At 42.2% G+C, this 15685-nt stretch overlaps 1 protein-coding gene across 1 annotated transcript in view; it reads right to left on the bottom strand.

The window, feature by feature from the left end:
* MGAM (maltase-glucoamylase) overlaps positions 1–15685 on the bottom strand; it is an 84686-nt gene that overhangs the window by 22164 nt on the left and 46837 nt on the right. The window contains exons 25-35 of the mRNA XM_036086589.2: positions 13848–14000; positions 13282–13482; positions 11351–11505; positions 10228–10396; positions 9872–9968; positions 9051–9163; positions 7711–7836; positions 6609–6737; positions 6245–6355; positions 5870–5932; positions 421–555 (exon numbers count right to left, since the gene is read on the bottom strand). Coding sequence (XP_035942482.2) covers positions 421–555; positions 5870–5932; positions 6245–6355; positions 6609–6737; positions 7711–7836; positions 9051–9163; positions 9872–9968; positions 10228–10396; positions 11351–11505; positions 13282–13482; positions 13848–14000 — 1452 coding nt within the window. The remainder of the gene's footprint in view (positions 1–420; positions 556–5869; positions 5933–6244; positions 6356–6608; positions 6738–7710; positions 7837–9050; positions 9164–9871; positions 9969–10227; positions 10397–11350; positions 11506–13281; positions 13483–13847; positions 14001–15685) is intronic.

Raw genomic sequence — 15685 nt, 5'->3', positions numbered from 1 at the left:
GCCAACTCAGAGACAAGGAAGTAATGAATAAATCATTCACCTTCCAGCAATCCCATAGATACCAGCCCAGGGAGACTCATCAGATCCAGCTGAGAATTGACTAGAGAGATCAATTAAGCCCGTGAGAATGACTGGCTAGAGGATTAAAAAAAAAAAAAAAAATTCTCCCTCAAGGTATGAGGCAAGGCTCAAGTCCGAGAAATTCTCAGTAATCACGTTGGTGTTTTACAGCAGGAACTTCAGGCAAGGTATAAGATATGAGGAGTATCAGGGATGTTCCACTTCTGACTGGAGGAATTGCAATCAGATGTGTCCAAAGTCTTTCTTGGATGATTATTATCCCTCTTGATTAAAGGTCATCATATATAAGCTTAGAAGATAGAAACACACCCACCCACAGACACAAACCCACACACTCACAATCCACATGCCATCAAATTTCAAGCTTCTCTCTGGATTCTGTGGATTGGTGTAGAGTTCTTGCAACTCCCTCTTCCACCACGTGGTAGTTGAGTTACGGAAAAAGTCGGGAAAGGCCACATAAGCTCGGTATAGCTGTAAAAATTAAATAGAGTTTATTGGTCCCCCCAAATTTTATTAGACAGCAAACAGACATTTCCTGAGAGCATAACTCATGCACACCCCTGTAATGCATGATGATAGATAATCCAAACAGAGCCTAAATAACGTTTGCGGCTTACTTGAACTATAATGAGTGCACAGAAGAGACATTAGCACAAGTTAGACATCTGCTTAGCATCTGGAAAGTATCCATGGACTGTCTTCCTCTTTGTATCAACATGAACGGTAGCAACCAACACCCTACACTCATTGTCTCACGCACTAGATGCTTAACTTTCAACCTCTGTCCTGCCATTTCCGAAGCTTGACTCAGAAACAAAGCAGGAGCCAGGGAGAGACTGCAGCTTGAAAGACATCAGATGGACTGTCAACAGGATGGAAGGCAATATCCAGGCGATCGTCTCCTGTCTCATTCCTACTGCGGAAAGGAGGTGAGGGCTGAGACATCTCACTAGTGTGCATGTGTTTTCTGTAGTTTCAGAAATCACTGGAAAACTGCACTTGTGTGTCAAGTCGCTTGGGAGGAGCTAAAGAGGAAGTTTTAATGCTGCCCCCTTCTCTTTGTCTTCCCCCAAATAATAAAAGCTGTGTCTTTATTTTAACCTGGATCCAAAGCTTAACTATATTATAAGGATTTTGAGAGCAAGGACCTTGTTTTATACTCTTTTGGTTGATCTTTGTACTCACCCACAGTGCTTAGCTTCACACCTGATGTGAAATAAATGCTCAGTGCATAATTGTGAATTCACACCTCGGGGCAGCAACAGCAAATATTTTTTAATTTCTATACAGCCCATGTTGCTTGTGATAGAAATTCATGGTCCTTTGTATGTCCCAGTAAATAGGTGCCTCTGTGTTCCTCAGTGCATTTTTTTTTAAAGATTTTATTTATTTATTTGACACAGAGAGAGAGAGCACAAGCAGGGGAAGAGGCAGAGGGAGAGGGAGAAACAGGCTCCCCGCTGAGCAGGGAGCCCGACGTGGGGGCTCGATCCCAGGACCCTGGGATCGTGACCTGAGTCGAAGGCAGACGTTTAACCAACTGAGCTACCCAGGCGCCCCTCCTCAGTGCATTTTAAGAGTTAAAGAGCTAAGTAATGCTAGTAGTGGGGGAAGGGAGCCTGGGGGAGGGAGGTAAGGAGGAGGGGGGACAACAGAAAGAGGACTTTGTTTAGGAAACCTCCAGTTCTTTTTTTTTTTTTAAGATTTTATTTGAGAGCGAGAGAGAGTGAGAGAGAGAGCACAAGCAGGGTGAGGGGCAGAGGGAGAAGCAGACTCCCCGCTGAGCAGGGAGCCCGATGTGGGCCTCGATCCCAGGACCCTGAGATCATGACCTGAGCTGAAGGCAGATGCTTAACCGACTGAGCCACCCAGGTGCCCTGGAAATCTCCAGTTCTTATACTCAGTAGACAAAAGGCAAGTAGGAACCCATATGTCCAGATAAAAGGCAAAAAAGGAACACAAAGAAGAAAACAGAAACAGAACAGAATGCAGGGATCCAGCTCACAGAGAAGTGAGGGGTAGTGAACCACATCACTGAGAATCTCTTAAAAGGGAGGCACCCCGAGATGCCTTTTTGCTAGAAAATAGATGTAGAAACATGGAACCAGAAGAAGAGAACCTTTCACCAGAAACAGAGCTCTAGCTCAGGCAGGTTAGAAACATAGTGTAGAGGAGGGAGACAGGATTAGGGTAAACAGAGTCAATACCAGCCATGCCTGAATCACAACCAAATCCCATATGGGATACAAGTGAGAAATTTGACCAACTCTAATTCATTAGCCTCACTGAAAGGTACTCTGATGGCTTTTACCCATGAAATACATGCTTTGCCATTCTCCCAGGCATTGGCTCTGCCTCACTGCTGTCTGTATTCAGCTCTTGCCTCGTTACTTCTGCCCTCACTTTCCTTGGGTCTCACCTCATGATGTACCCAACTGCATGTCTGGCCATAGGATCACTTATCACAACCCACTGTGTGCATGCTACCAAAATGCAATTCTTAGCCCCAACCCTAGACTTACTGAACTCAATCTGAGCTTCAGACTCAGCAATCTGCTTTCCACAGGCTGCCTGCTATTTGTTTGTTTGTTTGTTGTTTGTTTTATACTACCCTCAGCCAAGCCAGACCTGGATATCTGTAGCTTCATCCCCACCGGCCTTGTGAAGTGGGTCTTATTAATAAAAGTAGTCATAATTATTCCATCTACTGAGAATCTCTTATATACTATCAAATACATATCATGACTTCATTAGGGTGCCTTCATTAGAGTCTCTAATAAGAAACACAATTGGCATTTGGGGCAAGAGAATTCTTCATGGAACATCCCCTACAATCAGAACTATAAGTGTCCCTAGTCACTCTCCACTAAATGCCATTTGGTGCTCCCCTTGTAATAATCAAAACTGCCCCACAGATTTCCAAATGCCTTCAATGGCTGATGAACTGTAGGATAGCCAACCTCTTCATTACTAAAGTGGTCCCTTTCCCAGTAGGATTTAAAAGTCATGATATTGGCATTAAAAAAAGATACATAGACCAATGACACAGAATAGAAAGTCCAGAAAGAAATCTACACATATACCATCAATTAATCTTTGGCAAGCATGTCAAGAGCACACAGTGGGAAAACAATAGTCTCCTCAATAAATGGTGCGAGGAAAACTGGATATCCACATGCAAAGGAATGAAACTGAACCCTATCTTACACCACTCACAAAAAATTTTCAATCTGAATTAAAGACTTAATTTTTTTAAAGTTCTTTTTATTTATTCATTTTTTTACATAGGCTCCACACCCAGCATGGAGCCCAACGTGGGGCTTGAACTCACGACCCTGAGATCAAGACCTGAGCTGAGATCAAAAGTCAGATGCTTAAATGACTGAGCCACTCAGGCGCCCCAGGACTTAATTATAAGACCAGAAACCATAAGACTTCTAGAAGAAAACAGGCGAAAAGCTCCTTGACATTGGTCTTGGCAATGATTTTGGGGGAGAATCTGACACCACAAGCATAAGCAACAAAAGCAAAAATAAACAAGTGGGACTATATAGAACTAAAAATTAGCTTCTGCACAGCAGAGGAAATAATCAATGAAATGAAAAGGCCATCTAGGGAATGGGAGAAAATACTTGCAAACCATATATCTGATAAGAGATTAACTTCCAAAATACATAAGGAATTTATACAGTAGCAAAAAAACAAATAAACAGATTAAAAAGTTGACAAAGGATCTGAATAGATAAATTCCTAAAGAAAACATACAGATGGCCAACAGCTACAAGAAAAGGCACTCAACATCACTAATCATCAAGGAAATACAAATCAAAACCACAATGAAATATCATCTTACACCTATTAGGATAGCTTTTACCAAAAAGACAAGAGATAACAACTGTTGGTGAGGACAGGGACAAAAGGGAACCCTTGTGCACTGTTGGTGGTAATTTAAATTTGTATAGTCACATGGTAAAAAATATGGAGGGTCCTCAAAAAATTAAAAATAGAATTACCATGTGATCTAGCAATCCCACTTCTGGAAATATATACTGAATAAAATGAAATAAATATCTAAAGAGACATGGACACTCTCATGTTCATTGCATTATTCCCAACAGCCAAGATGTGGAAATAACCTAAGCATCTGTCAGTGGGTGAATGGGTAAACAAGATATGGCATACATACATACAATGAAATATTATTCAGCCATGAGAAAGAAGGAAATCCTGCCATTTGCAACAGCATACCTGAACTCAGAGGACATTATGCTAAATGAAAAAACTATACAGAGAAAAATAAATACTATATGATCTCACTTACATGTGGAATCTAAAAAAAAAAAAAAAGGTTTAACTCATAGAAACAGACAGCAGCATGGTGGTTACTGGGGGGTAAGGGAGTGGGGAAAATGAGGAGATGCTGGTCTAAGGGTATAAGCTTTTATTTTTAAGATGAATAAGTTCTGGAGATCTAATGTACAGCCTGGTGATTGTAGTTAAAAATACTGTATTGTATACGTAAAAGTTGCTATGATTGTAGATCTTAAGCATTCTTACCATACACCAACAAATGGTAAATATGTGAGGTGATGAATGTGTTAATTAACCTGATTGTGGTAATCATTTCATTATATATATATACATATATATATGTATGTATATATATGTGTGTATATATATATATGTGTATATGTATACATATATATATATGTATATATATATAAAATCACCACACTGTATAATTTAAATATGTACAATTTTATTTGTCAGTTATATTTCAATTGTGTTAGGGGAAAAATACTAAAAAAGAAAATGAATGAATCAATGAATGAACGAACAAATGAACATCAAGGAGACCCTGAACTTCTCTGGCCTGGCAGACTCCTGTGTCCATGTGGTCTGCCTGGACCAGCAAACTTCAAATAGTTTCCTGTGAGAAGCAACAGAGAGAAGAGGAAGCTAGATCCTCTCCCTTGAATCCTTACCTAAGATCCATTACAAGTAAGAAGTTGTTCCATGGAGAAAGCAAGTTTTAACATAAGGCTGGAAACTGGGAGGTAAGAGCAAATTAGAGCAACCCAAGGAAGGATGAGGGATTTATTTTTATTTTTTTTTAAAGATTTATTTATTTGAGAGAGAGAGAGCACAAGCAGGAGGGGCAGAGGAAGAGAGAATCTCAAGCAAACTGCATGGTGAGCACAGAGCCAGATGCAGGGCTCGATCTCATGACACTGAGATCACGACCTGAGCCAAACCAAGAGTTAGACACTTAGCCAACTGCACCACCCAGGTTCCCCAGGATGGGGGATTTATAAGAGTGAAGATGGAGAAGCCTGTCCATGGAAAACAGATGTACAGAGACAAAGATCCCATCACTAAAGACAGTGTTTAGAGACTATGTTTAAAAGGGATACTCAAGAACCACGATAAAAACAACAACAAATACACTCATTCAGGGAAAACGGTATTTCTTGGGAGGTAAAAATTTCATGGGCCTTTGGAATCCGACAGCCTTGGATTTGAAATCAACACTTGGTCACTAAAATCCCAGAGCAATAATTTAAGCTCTCTAAATCCTGGTTATGCTGAGGATAATAATCCCTGCCTCCCAATCGGGAGTAAATATTACATGTAAAGTGGTTGGCACACAGATGGACAGACAGGACATAATCCCACAGTGTGTTCCTCACGACACCCACACCCACGGCATGGGAATGCCCACTGTCCTGAGTATGGCTGCCCCTCCCCAGCAGCCCTGACTTCACCCACGTCCACAGCCCTTTACCTCCACTTGAGTCTCCCAGTCTAGAGACTGGTCTATAACGACATCAGGGAAATCAGGCCACACCTGTGGAGAGAAAACTATTCAAAAGCAATGCACTAGATAATTTATCTTAATTTATCTACTTCCTAAGAAACTATAAACCGCAGTCGTAGGTGGTAATACTTCGATTTTGATCTAGAAAAGTGGATCCCACAATGCACACACATACATACATACCCTAAAAATTCCTTAACTGTGTTGACAAATATTGATGGACAAAATGAGAACCTCTGATCTCCGAACCCAAATGGAAAAGGCCCCAAAACAACATACACAAACACACTAACAGTCACCCACCCCAGGCTGGGGATTAGTAGATCACCATTCCGGTCATACCTTTCCCCAGACAATGTCTCCACCATTTGGCGTCTTGATGAAGACATCATCCTCCACACCCCTAGTGAATGCAGGATAGGGCTGTGTCTCGTTACCAGAAATAGCTGGGTCCTGAAATCAAAGCACAGATCAGGTGAGAAGTACAAATCCAGAGAACAACTCGGGACAGAAAAAAAAGAACTCTTTAAACAGCACCAGCTTCCTCCTGAACCACAGTGCTTCTGTGAATCCTGGGAAATATACCTTTCTTACCAAACCTCAAATTCTCTGCTTGTAACATGGAAGGAAACACAATAGAAAGCTTTCTCCACCAAAGCCAATTCACTGTCCTCAACAAACTCCACCAATTCACAGAGGGACTAACCAGAATGAGGATGACCCGCATGCCATCAGCCTTCATGCGATTAATCAGAGCTGGAAATCCCATGAACTTGGGGCTGAGGGTGAAGTCCAGCTGCCGCTCCATGTAGTCGATATCCGAGTACTGCACATCCTGGAGGACCACAGAAGGAAAGTGAGTGGCTCCTGCTTGTAGAAGACCAGGTTCCAGGTGAGAACAAGCCTCCACGAACCAGTGGTGAATTTCAGAGGGCTTTCTTTTGACTTTTTCCAATCTTAGGTTTCAGGTATTAGATTTGGGGAAATTTTCAAATTTTCAGTCATAAAATAGAAAATAAAAACTAAATCAGCAAAAATAGGATGATAATGCCTATCTGGAAAGGCTGTTGGGAGGATAAATGAAAAGAGCAGATGAGAAAGTGCTTTGTGAAAGGCCAGTAGGAGTGACTGTGGTTACCTTGCCCAAGAGGCTGCCCCTGGGATCAGTGGTTCACTTTCAGAGAAAAGATTATAATGTAAACTCCCCAGCACTAATACAACTGGATGGATGGTAAATCTATCCTTTTTAAAAAAGCACCTGGGATTGCTTTAGAATATTCAGTCCTGGAGGTTATCAGATATAGCTTTCTTATTAAAAATGAAATATTGCATGCCATGCTTACCATTAATAGGAACAATTGTAAACAATAGAAAAATAAATAGAATAAAAATAAAATATGTAAGTTGTTCATGGGATCAATTCTCTGATTCTTGGGCCCCTCTTGCCCTCCAGTGAAGGACAGAATTTGTTTCCATATTTATTTCATCAGGAAACTGGTACCCAAGATCCCTATCTTCAACCTTAGCTCAAAGCTGAGGGAACACTGTACCAGCAAAGTGTTGGAACTGAGGTTATATCTGCACCTATGGTGATCTGACTAAATTAGGGCATTTTCTTTTCAATTAAGCAAAACTACTGTTTGGGCAACCTTTTATTCTTAAGATAACAAAGATGTTTTTGACCAAATGTTTTAAAGTTGCGTGGTTATAGGAACCGCCGCCCTCCAAGTCAAGCTAATCCAAATGCAGAGACAACTAGTGTAGGCCATGAGGTCCCAGGGCCAATCCACCACATACGGCGAACATACATAAGGGATCTGGGCAGCCACCATCTCATCATACAAGCTGGCAATCTCAGAGTCGTTCTGGTATCCGTAGCGACACAGCTGAAACCCCAAGGACCAGTAAGGAACCATCACTGGCCGACCAATCAGCTAGAAAATAGACAGAAAATTTAAGTCCTTAAAAAGGAGATTCTGGATTGAAATTGTCAACAAATTAATAAGAACATCTTTCCAGTGTCCCAAGTTGGATAATCAACAACTTCAAAAATGGAGAGAAACTGAGAGGATGCAGAACCACTGGGATACCTCAGAGAAAGCTTTCTGCTAGATCTTACCTCTTTGCCTAAGAATTTTGGAAAATCTGATTTTACTCTGATTCCTAGAGGCAGTCTAGCTTGCTGGTTCAGTGTTCAGAATCTAGAGGCAAAAGGCCTGGCTTACCATACAGGCTCCAATCTTGCTGGCTATGCAGCCTTGTGCAGAAGTTAAAAAACCCTTGTTCATCAGTTCCTTCACTTGTCAATCGGGGATACTAACAGTACTTGCTTCATTAGTGTTTTTTGTGAGGACTGAATGAGTTAATATATGTAAAATGATCAGTAACACGTAGTAAGTTATATACGTGTGTGTTGCTACTGCCAAAGTTAACTGTCATGACCACTATGACCACCATCACGACTAGCGCCATCACTATGACAACATCACCACCACCTCCCCCACCTGCCCTACCTCCACTACCACCTCCATCACATCCACCACCACCTGTACCACCATCTCCACCACCTCCACCACGACCATCTCCACCACAACCATCTCCACCACCACCTCCACCACCACCATCGCCTCCACCATCACCTCTACCGTCATGTCCACCACCACCATCACCTCCACCACCACCTCCCCAACCACCTCCACCACGACCTGCACCACCTCCACCACAACCATCTCCTGCCCCCCCACCACCACCTGTACCACCTCCACTACCCCCTCCATCACCTCCACCACTTCCACTACGACCATCTCCAGCACCATGATCACCTCCACCACCACATCCACCACTGGCAGCTCCATCACCTACCACCTCCACCACCTGCAATACATCACCAGCACCACCCTCCATCACTATCATTGCCACTGCCACCACCACCACTGGCACCACTACTACTTCTGCTATTCTGCAATGCTTTGAGAGGCTGCAAATTTAATGGTTATTGGGATATATTTCTTGCTCCTCATTTTATAGCCTATCTTCCAGAAGGATCAACAATTCCAGGTCTCATCTGAGAGTTATGCTAATAAATGGGGACTTGGGTACTCAGAACCTACTGTATGAATACTTGATAATCAGTCTAATTCCCCCCTACCTCAGTATACTGCTGAGTGACAAGCTCTGGAGTTGGCCCCAAGAACACATAAAAGTCCAGAATTCCTCCTATGGTGCGATATGTCAAGGCAGGCAGGGGCTGGAATGTCACATCTGAAAATATAGGAAAATACCAATCAAGCTGGAACCTTCAAGGTGAGGAATTACCTCTGAAATTCTTACCTTTTCCTTCTTCCTATACCTCTTTATTACGGAGTATTAAGAGAAAGTATTTTTACTATACCTACATAGAATTGAAGAAGTTAAGTGAAAGTCTACAGGGTGCTACCCCTGGACTTTTTTGCCATTGGGTTTATTGTTTTTTATAATATGTTCTGTCATTCTGTTCTTTTAAAATTATTACTATAACTTTCATTTTAGAATAGTTTAAGACTTAGAAGAAGTGGCAAAAATAGTACTAGAGTTCCGTTGTACATTTCACCCTGCTTCCCTCAATGACAACATCTTATATAACCATTGTACGTTGTCAAAACCAGGAAACTGACATTCATATAAAACTATTAAGTCAGGGATAGATCTGACTCTGATTCGACCAGTTTTTATATGCATGCTCCCCACCACCACCTCCTGATTTTCCATCCCCTTTCCAATACACCGTATAAACTTTCTTCACACCTTCATACCCCCAGAATGAGCACTCTTACCCATAGCTTCACCACTAATTCAAATTAAAAAGATGGCTCCCATTGGTTGACCTCCAGGATATTTGGGACTCACCTGGCCTTTCCCTTCTTACATCCCTTCTTACATGTTGCCAAATATGATTCACAAAAATAAGGGGAGTTGCTGGCATCATCTTACCCATGGCATTGCTGTTTAGCAGGAGCACCCCATGGGCACTTCCATCCTCCTCCAGTGCCATGTAGTAGGGGTGGACTCCATAGGAATTCTTCTTATACTGGGAGAATTGTAGGAGAAAAGTGGTAAGAGGTTAAAAGACATCTTTAAAGAAACTCCACAAAAAATGATTGACAAGGTATGTCCCGTCTTCTCTGTGCAATAAACTAAATACACAAAAAATAAAGGAGACTGAGCATTGGCACACTCATCTAAATGCGGAAATGTGACCATCTAAGGTGAGTCTGGGAAGACGAAGAATGGAGTGTACATAGTGCATAAAGAGAAGTAGACAGAGATCCCAGATGTTCTGTCCTTACCCCCGGGGGCTGGTCTCTGGAAAACATCCCCCATGTGTGCCAGTTCAAGTCTCTCCGAAAGGCTGTGTGCTCTGTTTCCCCAAAGCCATAGATGTACTGGGAGGGAAGGCGAGTGGAGATGCGGATGAACATGTCGTTGAAGGTAAAGCCAAGGAGCTGAGAGTCCCAACTGCAACACAAAAGGGTGTATTTGGAAAAGAAATGGGCTATCCTGTTGGCTTCAAGCAGCTGACTTTTCAAGGACAACAGGACTCTTGATTCCCTCTCCCACCCAGAGCCCTGTTAATCCTCCAGACAAACACAAAGTCTATTTGATTAAAATAATCTTAGTGCACCTGCTACCAGCCCAGGAGTGAGCCTTCATTCTTTTGGTTTCCTCTCTCACTGCTTCCCTTCAGTTCTTTTTCCCGGTCACCAGATCTAATCATTTTTCACATCTCGGGTGCTACCACTCCACACCAGCCCAGGGTTCCACTCTTGCTCCTCTATACGGTCCCTTTGCTACTTAACATCCAGAGCAATCCAACTACAATGTGCTCCAACCACAATGGGCATCCCCCCCCCCACCGCCATATGGCAGGTGTTGCTCCTGTTTCATGGCCTGTGCACTTCTTATTCCATCTGTCTGGAATGTTCTTCCCCTTCCCCCAAATCTCCACATGGGTGGATCCTTCTCATCCAAGTCCTATTTCAAATGTCACCTTCTCTGAGACACCTACTCTGACCATAGTATCAAAAGCAGTAAACTCCCCATAACTCTTGATTACCCTATTCTTTTTCCTACAGATCAGTTGTCACTACCTAAACTTCCTTATTTATATTTTAACTTAAGTTCTTTGTTATTGATCATTAATTTTTGCCATGAGAAGAGAGACCTCATCTTCTAGAACCCCCTAATATAGAGATAATATATACTAACCACCCCATAAACATTGGTACACATAAGTGCCTCAGTAGTTATTGCCAAGGGACTAAAGATTTCTTGTAAGAACAGGCCCCAAGGGAATAACGTATTCATAAATCTGGAAATGTATAGTGTGATGCTTTGAGCCCGGATATCTCCAAGGACAACGGACCCGGCAGTGCAGGGAACCATCAATTCCAAATCAGACTAGCCACCTACATCACAGTGCCTGTACTCTTCCGGCGAATTTCAATCCCAAATGGATTCTTCTTAATGAGGACATCGTAGAGTTGACTCTCAGAGGTGCTGGATGGAACTGTGGGTATGTTGAGAGGGATCGGGACTTCATACCGATTATTGTTAGGATCATAAATCTAGGGTGAGTGGGAAGAAAATTAGGAAAATATAGTATTTGAGAAACCTATATCCTTAGCAGCAACTTGGTATCTTTGACATGGAGGTTGAATGCTGTCTTTCTTTGTCTTCATTAAGCTCATGATACCAGGGATTTAGTTACCATATCAAAGAACAATGTTAGACTTGACATTTTGATCTGAGTCTGTCATATCTCATTTTTAAGGCCCCTATTACAGTTAACACATCCACTTTGACATTGGTGATATCTTGGAAAATCAGTATGGTATCAGTTTGGTACATATGAATATATTATTTATTACTTTATCTGTGGGTGTATGTGAATATCTGAAAGCTTCTCTGAATTGAAAAAAGTCAAAAAACATGAACTCTATTTGATTAAAATAATCATAGATGTCCTTGCTACAAATGGCATCTAAATTGATTCACCGAGTTCGTTCTCTACTCCTGCCTGATACTGTACTACAGACACTAGAGACACTAAATCAGATAAGACACGATCTCTGTTTTTAAGAAATTCACACACTAACGAGAGGTAAAAGAGGTACCCACAATACCTGGGTGATGATAAGCTCATGTACAACTACGTGGGAGTGTTGTGAGATTATAGAGAAGAAAATGCCCAACACAGTTTCTGGAAGACTGAGATGTCATGGGCAAAATACAGGCTGTGTGTTAAAACCTTTGCAGCTGTTAAGCAAGCACAGCAAGGAGGTGAAGTGAGTCCTGGTAAAGAAATAAATGCAAAGGCCCAGAGTATTAAAGCCAGGTCAGAAAGAGGCAAATGCTAGGGGGATAGCTACTGTGTGATCAGGAGGTAGAGGAGGAAAGGGTTGAAGCCAGAAATGCAAGCAAGTTCATTTAGTTCAAACTCACTAGGTGCCTACCACAGGCCAGTGCTATGGTGAGGATAGGAATATCAAAGAGCATCTTCCCTGCATTAGAAGATGTAAAAGGGCTCAGTCTAGGTTGATAGCAGTTTGTGATGAACCTTTTGGGCAATGCCCAATGTCTTTCATTTACTCTCTCAATAAATATCTGAGTGCTGTCTACCAGGCTCTGTGTCAGATTTCAGAAACACAAATATGAATAGAGAAATTCCTGTCTTTGAGAAACTTACAAGTTAGTAGAGAAATAGACATAAGAACAGCCTGTCACTAATCCTTAGATGTAATTAAAACATAGGAAAGAAAGAGATCACTACACTCTCGTGGCTATTTCTCAGCTATCCTAAATTCAGCATCCTAAACTGAACCCATCATCTTATTTTGCCCAAGCCCAAACCTTCCAATGTTTCCATTCCAGGTAACATCACCACCATCCATATAGAGACACACGACAGAAACATGGCAATCATCCTTGATGCCTCCCTCTCTCTCATCGCCTACTTGCAGTCATCACCAGATCCTATGATCCTACCTTCTCAATTCTCCCACCATCCTCCTCCTTTCTTATACCTGGTCTACACTTGGTTGCCCACATGGACAACCTAACTGGTAGCCTCCTAGCTGGCCTCTCCTTTTTCACTCTTGTCTTCCCAACCATTTTCTTTAGGGTAGACACAGTGATCTTTTCAAAATGCACATCAGAAGGGGCAGCACCAGTCAATCAATGGTCTCTCAGTGCCCCCAGGATAATGATCTAGTATACTGCGGCATGGTTAGCTCAGAGGAGCGCACTTATTTTAAGGTTCTGTGACCTCGACTAGCAAAAAGTAATGGAACTGCCAAGTGCCTAGTGGGCACTTGATACATATGTGTACTGCAAACACATACCTTAAACTGCAGCATGTCATTCTTATGGTAGGTCACACGCAGACGGAGGGAGGTCACAGGTACTGAGGGCAGAGCAGAGGCATAGACAGAAGACTTTAAAGAGATGGTCGCAGTGGCTCCCTGTGAGTCGCACTGAACATTGTCGACAGAGTACAGATCACTGACGAAAAAGCAAAACGGGACTCCAGGAGAAGTGGGTACCTGGAAAGGAAAGCTAAGGTCAGCTCAGCATGCGGTCCTAGAATGATCAAATATAAAGGGGCTAGAAAAGGCCATTTACAGGGAGATAAATCCAGGCCATCACTCGCTTCCTTATATATTCATCGGTAGTGACATAAGTTTAAATTTCTGGTCTCCTTGCAAAGTATTTGTAAAAAAAAAAAAAAAAAAAAGTCCCACTCCTGTCCCTATCTATTGTTTATATCCAGATACAAACTCAGGTTCCTTTGGAAGTCCTGCCTTTCTATGGGTTTTAGGTAGTGACACAGGTACTGGAGCTACGCTCATGAAACTGGTGGTTGAGTGGAGAGGGTTCCGAGGCACGCTAGCGTCGTCAGCACGGTTACCTCCCAGGCACAGCCACGGGCAGTACAGTTTTCTGCAGAAGCACCGCTCTCATCAGGGAAACAGTCTATTTTTTCTGCATCCCTTATCTTCAGGTCCCACTCCACCGTGTATGCTTCTCCCAGGATAAGATCAATTCCCGTGATAAGAGCAACCTGTAGGGATGGGCAAGTGACAAGGACATTTATCCCCAGGACAAAGGCCTTGCAAGATCTGAAACCTCTTTTAGGAAAGGAAATAGAAACCAGAGTAGACTCTCAACAATCCAAAGTGACACCCCACTGGAGCTTCTAGGAAGAGAGCTACGTGGAGAGAGGGGAAGAGCGCAAATGTGCCAACTCTATCAGAATCTTGTACGCCACGTTTGGAAGAGAATTAGGCCAAATAAAATCTTCTGTGATCACCCATTTTCTTTCTTTCCCTGACTCCCCTTCCTCTTCCTTATTTGGACAAGAAGGTCTTCTGTGTTTCCCCTTGTAGCATAACACACATGAGCTCACGGGGCCATCTGAAATCGAGCTTATGTTCTTGCCTTCCATTCCCTAGCCCATTGTCCTGCCTTGGTCTGGAGTGGTGGCAAGAACAGAGGAGTAAGAATCATGTGGCTTGGGTTCTCATCTTCATTCTGCTGGGGAAACTTAGCCAAATCATTTCAATTCTTTGGGTCTCAGTTTCATCAATAGCAAAAGTGGGGAGTTGGCAAAATCATTACATTTCCTTCCATTTCTAACATCCCAACCTCTTCATTTCTCCAAGACCAAAGCCTCAAAACCCAAAACCTTGCTTCTTTGAGTCCCACTAATTCAAATATTTAATATTTTCTATGTATTTTTATCTCTTCTTTAATTAGCAATTTCCATAGTGCAGGTCCTCATTTGCCCAGATTTACAAAATCACACTCTAGGGATAATCACCCCTTTTCCAGGGTCTTCTCAGTCTAAATTCACCTTAAACTTCCCTATTCTACAAATCTCATGCCCCAGAGCAATGCTTTCATAATGGCACAGCCTTGATTCAAGGATTCATAGGACACACTTTGAGAATCCAATCTTCTCACTTTGGCATTTAAGACCCTCCAAAACCTGACCACAAATTATTTGTCCAAACTGATCCCCTCCCTATTCTAGTTATAGAATACTCACAGACGAATGTCAGACTAGTCTCAATCCTTAGATCGGCTTATTCTGATATCTCAATCTTGCATGCTTTAGCTAGACAAATGCTCTTTCTAGGAAAATGGTGCCCTTTTGTGGAATGCTCTGCTAGTTGCCTGCCTTATATAAAAGTTCCCTTCTGACTCACTATTTCAGCTTAGAATATTAAAGTTCATGATTAAGAACTAAATTTTTAATCCATGTAACATAGCTGTGGCCATTAATAGGCAAGTGCAAGTCCACTGGGAGTTGCTGGCCCAGAGTCTCCTTCTTGATTTAAGGGGCTGCCCCTTCTCTGCACCTTTTCCTTCCTGCCTCCTCTTTTATTCTTCAGTAATAGGGCCACAGCAACTGGTATTAAGCTGTCACTTCCAGTCAACCCTGACAACCTTGAGCCACTGAACCAATGCTAGCAACTGACACTTTCTAAACTTGTTATTGCATGAAGAAAAAAATCCCAATTTGTTCAAAGTCCCATTTTGCTCAGTTTCCTATTACTTGTAGCTGAATGAATCTCTATCTGATATACCCTCATTCAAAGTCCAGCTTGAACCCTGACTTCTCCAATGGCTTTGCTCAGCTAGGCCATTAGGCTTTGGACATTAAATTAGATATAATGTCAGTTAACATTTCCTCTGTGTTGCTTTGGACTGCCTGTCCCCTTCCTGGTAGTTTCCTGTGTATAA

The sequence above is a fragment of the Halichoerus grypus genome, chromosome 12 (assembly GCF_964656455.1).
Source record: "Halichoerus grypus chromosome 12, mHalGry1.hap1.1, whole genome shotgun sequence".
In the NCBI taxonomy this organism is placed as follows: Eukaryota; Metazoa; Chordata; class Mammalia; order Carnivora; family Phocidae; genus Halichoerus; species Halichoerus grypus.
Note: the sequence above shows the minus strand (reverse complement) of the source record. Positions and strands in the feature narration are given on the sequence as shown.